This window comes from Ananas comosus, linkage group 2, assembly GCF_001540865.1.
Source record: "Ananas comosus cultivar F153 linkage group 2, ASM154086v1, whole genome shotgun sequence".
Classification (NCBI taxonomy): Eukaryota; Viridiplantae; Streptophyta; class Magnoliopsida; order Poales; family Bromeliaceae; genus Ananas; species Ananas comosus.
Genome location: NC_033622.1, coordinates 6141649 through 6154403, shown reverse-complemented (window position 1 = coordinate 6154403; position 12755 = coordinate 6141649). Strand labels below are relative to the sequence as shown.

General features: G+C 41.9%; 1 protein-coding gene across 1 annotated transcript in view; it reads left to right on the top strand.

Annotated features, from left to right (window-relative positions):
* Positions 8868-12755, top strand: part of LOC109706556 — a 35405-nt gene continuing 31517 nt past the window's right edge. Inside the window, exons 1-3 of the mRNA XM_020227473.1 lie at positions 8868-9428; positions 9551-9615; positions 10165-10263. Of these exons, the coding sequence (XP_020083062.1) occupies positions 9207-9428; positions 9551-9615; positions 10165-10263 (386 nt within the window). The 5' untranslated portion in view covers positions 8868-9206. The remainder of the gene's footprint in view (positions 9429-9550; positions 9616-10164; positions 10264-12755) is intronic.

Sequence of the window (12755 nt, the reverse complement as noted above, 5' to 3'; positions counted from 1 at the left end):
CGAGTCGCGAAGCATTGCTATACAACACAAAACTCTCATCGAGAGTAGGTAAAGCAAGGACCGGAGCTGTAGTCAATCTCTTCTTTAATTCTTCAAAGCCCCGAACACATTCCTCGCTCCACACAAACTTGACCTCTTTTTGAAGCGTGAGTGGCAGAGAGATCTTAGCAAATCCTTCCACAAACTATCGATAATAGCTAGCAAGGCCCAAGAAGCTTCTGACCTCGGTCACATTCGTCGAGCGAGGCCAATTCCTTATTGCCTCCCCCTTTCCCGAGTCGACAGAAACTCCGCTAGCCGAAATCACATGCCCAAGAAATGCAACTTCCCGGAGCCAAAAGTCGCATTTCTTCAACTTGGCATATAACTTCTCCTCCCGAAGTAGCTGCACCACAATTCTCAAGTGCTCCATATGCTCTTCATCGCCAAGAGTAGACCAAGATGTCGTCTATGAAGACTACGACAAAGCGGTCCAAGTAAGATTTGAAAACACAGTTCATTAAGTCCATGAAAGCTGTCGGGGTATTCGTCAGTCCAAATAGCATAACCGTGAATTCATAGTGCCCATTCCGCGTCCGAAACGCGGTCTTATGCATATCCTCCGGCTTGATCTTCAATTGATGATAGCTCGATTGGAGATCAATCTTTGAATACACCCACGACCCTTGCAACTGATCAAACAAGTCGTCGATACGGGGCAACGGGTACTTGTTCTTAATCGTGACTTTGTTCAACTCGCGGTATTCCACGCAGAGTCGAAACGATTCGTCTTTCTTCTTCACAAACAATATCGGGCTCCCTACGATGATACACTCGGCTTAACAAAGCCCTTGTCGAGAAGGTCTTGCAACTGTGCCTTCAATTCCTTCAACTCCGCTGGTGCCATACGGTATGGAGCTTTATAAATCGGCGTCGTCCCAGGAACCAAGTCGATTACAAACTCGATCTCTCGGTCCGGTGGCAATCCCGGTAATTCCGCGGGAAACACATTCGAAAACTCACATACTACTGGAATGTCCCCAAGTGCCGGGAGCTCCTTTTGAGTCTCCACCATCGATGCCAAATAGGCTACACATCCACTCTTGATCAACCTTTTCGCTCTGGACGTTGACACCGTCGTAGCAAAGAGCGAGCTCTTGCATGCCCGATAAATAACTTTCTTCTGACCAGGCTTACGAAAAGTGATCACCTTGCTTTCGCAATCTATGGTGGCATAATACTTTGAGAGCCAATCGATTCCAAGGACTATGTCGAAGCCCTTCATCCGGGTCAACACAAGCAAATTCATTGGCATGATCCAATCGCTAATTTGCACTGGACAAGCTCTATATTCATCCTTGATACTAAAGGTGTGTTCAGGCGCATCCACCCACCAAGAGTCTGCACACAATGAAATTTCAATGTCATGAGCTTTAGCGAAAGACTTGCAAATAAATGAGTTTGATGCGCCAGTGTCAAACAATGTTCTAGCTCTAGTACCATGAACTAAGATAATACTTGCCACGACATCGTCGGGTACGGCAGGCTTCTCTACTTGAGCAGCATAAACTCGTCCACTTGGCACCTCACGAGATTCCTCGGCTTGACGCGACACCATGGCGCGTCCAGTAGACATCACGGGCAGATGTCTAGCGAACTGTCGCGGTGCAGGCGGAGCCGAAGCAGAAGTCGGGGCCGATGACACACGCATCGGGCACTCACGCCACATATGTCCAGGCTACCCACACTGATAACACTTCCCACGCAGATCACATTCGTGGAGTGGATGATTTCCCCCACAAATGCAGCAGCGAGTAGGTCCATGATCCTTCCATGGCTTCCGCGGATACTTCGGGGGCTTCTTGAACTTTGACGGCCCACCGGGGCCACTAGCTGACCGCTTTTTCTCCGCACCTTTATCATTTGGCTCGCGCTCTGCGCGCATCTTAGCAATCCCTTGCTCTACCCAACGAGCTCTATCAAACACCTCGGTAAAGGTTTTCAACTTCAAGGGTTGCATCGCCGCATAGACCTCCCGCTGAAGTCCACGCTCGCAGCATCCCACCTTGTCTTCATCATTCCGAACCACATTCGGAACACAATTCACAATGTGAGAGAACTCCCTCTCGTATTCTCGAATAGTGCGGTTCCCTTGCTTGAGGTTTCGAAATTACTCTACCATTTTCTTTTTATCACTGTTCGGAAAATGAACGCCATAAAGTAACCCTCGGAACTCCTCCCACATCATCGGGGGTAACGTAGAGGAGCGATTCCGACGAGTCGCTTTCCACCATACACGGGCAGACTTCTCAAGGCAATGCACAGCTAGGTGCACCTTATCTTGCTCAAGGGTATAGAGATCCTCGAACAATTTCTCCATTGTATCCACCCACGATTCCATCTCCCATAGGTCCCCTGACTCCCTGTTAAAAATGGGCGGATTGAATTTCTTGAATGCGGTGAGGCAAGCGAGAGCTCGGTCCCTCTCGGCCTCCAACGCCGGATCAACATTAGTAGAAGTACTCGACATCGCTGGACAAGTGCCCGCCACAATGCCTGGCTGTGCGGGGTACGCCGTCGGCAGTGCTGCCGCCACACCCGCCCCCTCAGCTCCAGTAGAGGCGTGCACAAGTGAGGTGGGCGGCTGCTGAGTAACAGGTGTCGCCGCCGCCTGTCGGGACACCAACTCCCGAAGTAGTGTCATCTGTTCTTCCTATCGCTGGGAGGCCTCAACCAACTGCTGAGAAGCTTCAGCTTGCCTCCGCACCACTCCAACAAGAGCGGCAACTTGATCTCGCAAATCCTGAATCTTGCCGGACACCGACGACTCAGGCGCCTCAAGAGGCGGTGCTGGATCAGGAGTGGGTTCCATTGGGGGTGGCCTTCCACGTCTCATAACGTCCTGAAAGAAAACAACAACCCCGGTTATACTCCACAAATTAGCAACTAACATAAGTTAGCAACAACAACGAGACAACCCAATTAGGCGAAAGTTAGGCAAGGGTTCTTATTCTCCTCTCTTGGCATCATGTTGTCGGCCGCCCAACATGACCTCCTCAAGGTAAGAATAAATCACACCTTGAATCCGTCTCAAAGATCCATTAAAGACACATAATACCACTTGACCCAATCATTTCACTTCCGCCACAACCAAGAGTCATCGTCTCTCTCGTTCCTAAGTCCTTAAGGCCACAAGTCCTAAGGTTTCCTAGGTCCTCCTAGACCGTTCTCCACTTTGATACTACCTCAATCTGTCATGACCCGACATCGCCATTTTGGACAGTTCAGGCCCGAAACAGATTCGCCGAGCAGACAGAGTTTTCCCTGTCCACCCGAAGCGTAACAAAGTCTATTCATACATATCCAAACAAGAGATATTAGCATTCAACATTGAGAGAGGCAATCACAGATACAAGAGAATTTAAACTATCTATTACATCTCATTTACACATGGTGTATTTAACAACTTACATTCTTTAGCTTTTTACAAAACCTCTCATTTAACATACAAACTAACATCTCACATATACATCACATTTTCTTTTCAAAAGGGTTTTTTACATTCATTCTTTACTTGCTATACATGGGGGTAGTGACCTAATGCCGGTGGTCCACTCTATCTAGGGCGCGATGCCCTTGCCGCGATCCTCGACGCACGCGCTCGTACTAGGCTCTGCAAAACAGGGTGTGAGAACTAAACAAAGTTCCCAGTGGGTTCGGCCGCCGACCCCGCCGATTTTCCCAGTAGGTCGAAGAAAGGCATAGAAACAGTAGATAGATCAACATATGAAAGGAATAATAGATATAACAATAAGCCTACCCTGCTTATATACATCTATATCATGCTCAAATGTGTAGCTATGTCTTTACCAATCATGTCAACAAGTATAAGTTCTACCATGTATGCAAACTATGTATGAATGCCATGATCATGCCTTGTGCCAAATCCAATTGATTCGACCGAAGGTCGAACCACTCGCCACACACTGTCACAGGACTATGACGTCTGACGGGAGAGGCCCCCCGTTTTATTCTCAATAGTGATACAACTATGGAGCTCACTGCTTAGGAGGCGCGACCATCCACAAGCTATAACAGACAATGCGAGTATGATCATAGTTCTCTCGCCCGAGGACAGCAGGAATCCCACATCCCTATCCATCACAAGGCATGTTATGCTCAAGTCGGCCACATATGCAATAGTTTCCAATTCTCACAATGTCATTGGTTCACATACTGGTTCCTCATGAGTCTAGTCTATTCTCACATCATATCCACATGCATATGTCCACTAGCAATTCATGCAACATGTATAACTACATCTATATTGGCATCATATAAAAGTTCTCATGCAACATACATGTCCACATCTATCTCAACGTCATGCAAATAGATATTCCTACAAGTCTCATGTAATCATGGATCATCATCCCTCACACTGAGCATAAAATTACCACAACTCAGAGGATTCTCACAATTCTATACATGATTATATATGATCAATAATAGTAGAACTTAGACATAGAATGAAACTCGGCTATTTCGGATAGCACCCCCCACCTCGTGGCGTCGTCACGAAGCGGGAAGCCTAGCAGCACGATTTATGGCCGTCGATTTCCTCCGACTGCGGCAAACGAAGCAAAACAGGGTTTTCTTCACTTTGACCACCACCGGCTCAACGAAATCTCAATCTAAGCGATCCTCTGCGTCGGTTTTACCTTCAATTGCGGAAACATATGATCAATTGAGATCAAAACCCCTCATGATCAAAAACCCTCTTTTGAAACCCCTAAAACCCTCATATTGCATAAAATCCAAACCTCATGGTAGTTTATGCAATAACATGGATTTACATCATCTAGGGTTCCAACTAAACTCATTTTTAAGGGATTTTATACAAAACCCTAACTTAAACACCCAAATCTCTCAAAGCTTACCTCTAAAGAAAGCTCTTTTTCAAGCTAATGGTGAAGAAGAAGGAAGCTTCACCTCCAAGCACGCTTCTTCTCCCAAAGTCCACTTTCTTGGAGCAAACCCTAGAGAGAGAGACAGAGAGAGACAAATAGGTTTAGAGAGAGAGAGAAAAGTTTCTTATGTGTTGGTGTGTGAAGGGGAAATGAGAGAAATGGGATAAAATCCATCTATACACACTCCAATTGCACAAATGCACATAACCCCTCACACAAATGACACTTTGCACCAATTTCACGTTTTTCCGTGTACGGGGTCCAGACCCTACATACAGGGTCCAGACCCCGAGAGCATCCCAAATTCAAAAATTTTCGAAAATCTCAAATCTTGCTCTCCAAGGTCCCTTTTGGTCCCTTATACACTTATAAGTTATTCTGATCACTCGGAACACTCAATGGACCTCTCCAAAGCGTCTAATACCATACTTTAGTCAATTTCGACTAAAGTTCGATTTTGCGCATCGAGGACTCGGTACACTACAGCGGCTCTCACGACCTTCAAGAGATTCCACCCTTCTACCTTTGATGGAGAGGTGAGGGATCCTTGGATAGCAGAGTCTTGGATTACCTCGATGGAGACTCTATTCGAGGACATTTATACTTTGGAGCAGGACAAAGTGCATCTGGCTGCTATTGTTTTGAGAAGTCGGCCCGCGTGTGGTGGCAGGGAGTGAAGAAGAATCGATCCTCGGACCTTCCTTTGGTCACTTGGGAGGAGTTCTGAGGGATGTTGTTCACCGAGTACTTTTCAGATAGCGATAAAAGAAAGATGAAGGAGGCTTTCCAGAAGTTGAGGCAAGGTAGCCGCACTGTGAGGGAGTACGAGCGGGAGTTCTCGCACATTGTGAATTGCGTTCCGGCCGTAGTTTAATGTGACCAAGATAAGGCGGAGTGTTTCGAGCGAGGACTTCGGCCCGACATTTTTAGGGTGGTGCACCCTTTCAAGCTCAAGACCTTTGTTGAAGTGTTAGATCGGGCTCTTTGGGTGGAGCACGGTAATGCAGTCGCGCGGGAGAAACGCGAGGCGTTCGAGAAGGATAAAGGAAAGAAGCGAGCTCCGAGTGGTTTCGGAGGTCAGTCGGGATCCAAGAAGCCCCTGAAGTACCCTCGAGCTCAGTCAAAGGGTCGCGGGATTCCACGGTGCGTCATTTGTGGCGGAGACCATCGACTAATGTACTGTGAGCAACGCGAGGGGAGATGCTTCAGATGCGGTCAGGCGGCACACTTTAGCCGTCAGTGCCCGGGAGGGGCCTCGCCTGCCTTGTCGGTTGCATCGGCTTAGATGACTCCGAGACAGTTTGGAGGAGCTCCGCCCGCTGCCATATCTACTGGACGTGCATTGATGCCGCGTCAACCTGAGGTGCCCCGACCGACTTCTAGTGGTTAGGTATTTGCTGCTCAGGTAAAGGAACCTACTGAGGTTGTCGACCGCGACATCGTGGCAGCAATAGTATTGGTAAATGGAATAAGGAATAGAGCTTTATTTGACATAGGTGCATCTTATTCATTCATCAGTCAACATTTGCTGACATGCATGGCATAGAGGTTAAGTTGAGTGATAGCACTTGGCGGGTTGAAGCCCCTGAGCGCTCGTTTAGTGTCAGGAAGGAGTGTTTGGCTTGTCCAGTACAAGTGGGTGACTGGATTATGCCGACACGTTTGCTTGTGTTAAAGCGGTTGAAGAACTTTGATGTAATAATATTGGGCATGGACTGGCTCTCAAAATACTATGCTTTTATTGACTGCAAAAGTAAGGTGATAAGTTTTCGTGAGTCTGGATAAAAGGAGTTCACCTACCGTGCTTGTAAAAGTTCGCTTTTTGTCATGATGGTGTCGGCGTCAAGGGCAAGAAAATTGGTTAGTGGCGGTTGCGCGGCTTATTTGGCAACCGTGGTGGAGACTTGTAGGGACATTACAACAAATTCATGATTTAGCGACATTTACTCGTAGCATTTATTTAAATAACGCTAATTAATATATTTAACAGCATTACTTGATAAGTGTTGCTAGATTTAATAATTTAGCAGCAATTTACTATTAATGTTGCAAAATAGAATAAATTAACAGCATAAATTAGTGAATGCCGCTGAAGTTTCCAGCATTTTATAAAAAATGACATTAAATGTAATAAAGTAGCAGCACTTATTGCTAAATACCGCAATATTTAGTTTCGCAACATTTATTTAAATCATGACAATTAATATATTTAGCAGCATTACTTGATAATTGCCGCTAGATTTAATTATTTAGCAGTAATTTACTATTAATGTTGCAAAATAGGATAAATTAGCAGCATAAATTAGTGAATGCCGCTAAATATAATAAACTAGCAGCGCTTGTTACTAAATATTATTACTAATTAATATATAATTATTAATATATCCCATTTTATTTAGAATTAAAAATTTTAAAATTAAAGTTTAAAATTTGAAACATATAATTTTAAAAATTAAACTTATAATTTAAAATTTAAAATTTTAAAATTTATAATTTAAAATTTAAATTCTAAATTTAAAATTTTAAAATTTTTAAATTTTAAATTTTAAATTTTAAATTTTAAATTTTAAATTTGTTTTAAATTTTAAATTTTCAAATTTAAAACTATTAATTTTGAAACTTAATATTTGATATTTGAAAATTAAAAATTTAAATTTAGTATCTAAATTTAAAAATTTAAAATTTAAAATTTTAAAATTTTAAAATAGAAGACTTAAAATTTAAAAAATTTAAATATATATAACTAATAGTCGCTAGCGCAAGTGGCAAAGGGCTTGGTGGTTGGTTCTCGAGGTCTCAATTCGAATCCTAATTGATTCATATTTCCAGCAAAGTTTATTTAGTTTATTTGTGAAAGAAATAAAGGAAGCGGGTAGCATCTCAAAAAAATTTAAAATAAAATTAAAATTTTAATTTCTAAAATTTTAAAATTTTAATTTCTAAAATCAGATATTTATATTAGCGGCATTATATTTATGTGCAACTAATAAATAATTTAAAGTTAACATTTAATCCCTTTTAGCGGCATGTTCCTAATGACACTAATTGATTTACATTGCGGCATGTTCCTAATGACACTAATTGATTTACATTGGCGGCATTTATAATAAATGCTGCTAATACTTTTAGCAACATATGCTGCTAAAACTTTTAACAGTATTTGTTGATTATTTAGCAGCATAAATAAATACAACTAATTACTAATTTTCTAGTAGTGGGAGACTCCGCCGCTAGAGGACATTCCAATGGTCCAAGAGTTTTCGGATGTATTTCCCGCAGGTTGCCCGAAATACCATCCGATCAAGCCTTTTGTTGAACTACTACCTTACAGGGAAATGGGAGGTTCCCCTGGTGAGGGACAAGATTGAATGTCAGCATTACACATGTGAGGGAGAAGATTAAATGTCAGCGTTGCACATGTGAGCGGTGGAGTTTGCATTGGTACCAGCCGAAAGATGCAATGTTAGAAGGGTTGTCGTACAATTTCTCTTCGCGTTGCTTCTTGGCATTGCACTATTATTCCTGTTGTCGGCCGTGTAATTTTTGTCATGTAGCTTCAGCAAATTTAATTTCTTAAAGCCGAACAGCAAACATCGGAGGCTGGCGAATAGCGGGGCCGATTTGGTTCGGGTTCCGATGAGAGCGAAATTGCGTAAAGCGAAAGGGATACATTTAATGTCCGTCAGGACTGTACGATAGGGTATACGTATCTTACAGAATACGAAACAGGCGGATGTAGATGAGGGGCATTTTGGTCAGCCGGCTGAAAATCTGGCGAGAATTTGTGAAATTGAAAAAGATGACCCACTTTTATAAAATCACAAAACTAGTGAATTTTTTATGCAAATTGGCTAAAAAAAAGAAAAAGAAAAAAAAAGTTGCAAAACACTTTATCGAAGAAAATACTAATTTTGGCTCTAAAATCAGCCAAGCACCCACTGAATCTTAAACCCTTTAACGGCTTTCAGAGTCATGATCCACCTATTGAATCGCACGCTGCTCCAACGTGGCCGAGGCGATATCCAGATCCGAAGTAAGTGACGTTTTTTTTTTAGGTTTTTATTCCTTTCCCCGTTGAGAAGGCCCTTCGCTTCCCCGCCGCCGCATGCGGAGCTCGAGAAAGTCAGAACTCAGAATACTGCGGTATCAGAGTGGCCACGGCTGGATTCGCGTCTCATTATCGATTCCTGTCGCGAAGTCGGCGTCGCATGCGATTCTCCTAAGCAAAAGAGAGAGAAAGGAGACAAGTCGGCGCCGACGATGAGAGCTCGGGTGGTGGTCTTCCCCATCAGGGGCCGCGCCTGGGTCTTCAGCCGATCCCTCGAGCTCCCCGCCGCCGCCGCCATCACCTCCGCATCCGCCGCCGAGTCCGCAGCCCCGCCGCCGCCGCCCACATTGAAGGTGCTGTGGGAGAAGGTGTCCGCCCGCGGCCGTAAGCCGCAGGAGAGGGCTGAGGCGGTGGTTGATTTCGTCGCGGATAAGGTGCTCGATCAGTTGCCCCAGTGAGGAGGTTTTGATGTGTTTAGCTAATTTTTGGTTCTAATCGCCTTTTCTTCGACTTTTCTCTCTTGTTTCTTGCTTCTTTGTTTCTTGATGAGGAGAAGATGAACGGGGCGTGGAGCAGCCTCGAGAGGGCTCCTAAGGGGACCTTCAAAAGCAAAATCCACAGGCATTTCCCTTTCTAATCCCTGTATTATTACCTTTTTTTTTTTTTTTTTTTTCTTTTTTCTTTTTTTGTGTTCCTTACGATGGACAGAATTACCCTGAGCTTTGGGTCATTTGGAAGTGACTGCCTAACCTTTCAAACTTTTTACCACTCAACTGACTTGAGTCATTTGATGGCTCTCGGAAATAATTTCATGCACTCAATGCGTCCTGCATCCACACCACATCCTTGTCCGCCTTTTCTCCCATTTAAAAGTTCAATCCCGACTATCTAATTAGTCGAGTTTCCCCCACTTACGAGTTGGATGGTTGGAGTAAAACAATGAGATGCATCGAGAATTGATGGAGGACCAGTGCACCAATGTATGGCGCATCACGTGCATCCAATAATTTCTCAGGTTGCAAATCAAACAAATTGGTGTTTTATATAATCAAATCAAAGTTTTAAAGGTTGGTTAGTCCTTCCAAAATTTTCATATGCTTTTACCTTTTCATTTTGCATGATGGGGGACGGCAATTTTGAAATTATTTCTTGGCCTGTTATTTTTGGCAGTTTAGGTTTGCGCCTGTTGTCACAAGTGAAGCCTTCAGAGATATTCTTGAAGTCTGTTTCAAAAGACATTACTAAGGTGGAGATTACATATCCTGTAAGGTTGGATCCCTCTTGCAGTCTATTATAATGGTCGATATCGAACATAGTGAGAACTCAAGTAACCAAGTTATGAATTTTTTGCTGATAGAGAGTGAGGGTCCTTCTGACATTCTATATCTGGATTAATTTTCAGCATTTTGTAATGCTGCCTTAACTGTTTGTTTGTAATCTATTTTATATTTTATATTCTGAATTATTTAGCCTGCTATATTTATTTTATCTTCTGAACTTAGCCTGCTATTATAGGTCGAAGAGAATGAGAATAAGATTAGGGAGAGAAAATGGTAAAATAAGGTATAGCAATATGTGGTCGAAGACTTGTATGCATGTCACATATTTGCGTACCGGGAGAAAGATTCTTTTACGTCTTAAAGATTAGAGGAACCAAGAAGTGTTGCATGTGAAAAGAGAACACCGAACTTATATATTTTTTTTAAAAAAACTTTTATAGCATGAATTTTAGAGTTTTGATGGGTGACGAATATATACTTGCCCTTATCACTCGTCGTTCCAATTACACTGCCACTAGGCCCACTACCAACTGACCCAATGCTATTGCGAGTTGTGCTGACAAGTACAAAGCCAAATAAGGCTCCGTAGAAGTGCGACACCCTAGTAAAGACTCAAGTTGGGAAAATTTTAGATGGAGATTGTTTTATGAGAACATCGATGTGACTTCATCAATGATCGAGCCTATTAAATGAACAAGATTACTCAGTCTCCATCACCAACTGTTACAGTACATAGGCTCACACCTTGAGAACAAGGTGTGTTTCAAGGGAAAAGGATTGTTACGATCACTCCGGATACTAGCTCGTTTCAAATTTGTACCCTTTTTCTTATTAGGTTATGATTATTTATTTATTAGATTCAGAAGGATAATTTGCTTTGAAATATCACTTAGATTAGAAATATTTTTTGATTATTCTTTTCCTTATTTAGGTTTCTTAAATTATTTTAGGGTTCTTAGATTGATTTTAGGCCTATAAGTAAGTGGTTTCTCCTCTTTTATAATGATTGGTCAATTTATTTAATAAAGAAGTGAGTTCTTCTTAACGGTTTCTAACTTAGGTGAAGTCAGGAGGTTCGTCTTTCCCTTGCAGCAGATAGGCTTCCGATGAGACGTTAAATCTATCTATTAATGTCAATGCTACAATTAGAAGCAGGACCTAACAGATAAAAATGAGACATAGTGAGAGATTATACCGCTAAGCGCTTTTGAAGTGTCCTGTGGTTCTCCAAAATCTACAAAATTCATATTTTGAAATTAGATTTTACTTAAAAAATTCCTTGTTAAATATGCTAACTCTCTGCATCGTCTTCCAAGTTATTATTATAGTCTTGGACGAGTACTTTTGGTAAAATCTCTTACTATTTAAAAACCTATTTAAATCAAGTGTTTAGGAATTTGGGATTGTCAATTTCACCTAAAGAAACTTATGAAACTCCCAAATTCGAAGATTTCTAAAATTCAACTTGAGAGTTTTTGAAGAAATCATTTTCTTTCTTGGTTTGGGGTTGGGCCAAATTCCTTGAAAAGCTTTGATTGCTATCTTGAGGGCTCCAAGAAAATGTTTTTAAGCAAAAATTATATCTAGGCAGAGAAAATTTGGTAAACAAAAGGGAAAGGAATGAGAGAAAAGGATGTGGTAGATAAGGACGAGAAACAAAGAATATGATAGAGGCTATTGTATAGGGGCTTAAGGCGAAGAATTAAGGCAGTGCTGCGGTAGTGCTGGGTTCTAAAGACACTTTGGCTCCTAAACCTCTCAAGTTTAGGGCGATTAGTTTTTGGTCCTTTCTAGCCCATATGCAATTTTTCCGAAGTCCAATTTGGTCCAAATTTGACACCAAGGCTCACTTTTAATCCCTGATCATAATCATAATTTTTATTATAATTTTTGGAAATGATTTTCACATGAAGTATTTTGCCAAGTGGAGGCTGGAACTCAATTCGAATTTTGTTTTAGGTCATTTAGGAGCTGAATCAAAATGAAACTTCAGGGGCTATCTCAAAAGTTTCTTATCAGCTAAACTAGTCAATTTTCAAAAAGTTTCGAGGTCATTCACCTTATTAAATAAATATTTCCCTTCTTTATACTTTGGTCCCTTCTAATTACTCTGGTCAACTGGACATGGTTTTGAACATCAAATTGTTAAATAACTCAAGACACGACCTTAGAGAAATCACGATACGCTCTTATTGTGATTTGAGAATTTTTAGAGACTCTTCCACCTATGAACTTACCATTCCAAAATTCAATTAGAACTATGATTTTATATGCTTGTGCGGTCATAGTCCATCTTAGAACTAGGTATTGCATAAACGTTCATTCTTAATAGTGTTTCTACACACATTTTGCCAAATTGAGATTTAATGCCTTGCACTATATATTAAACCATATATGTGCAATCATAGGAATAGTGTTTCTAGACACCTATTGTAAATTGGATTCAGTGCCTTGCTAAATGTATTGAACCATACAAAGGTG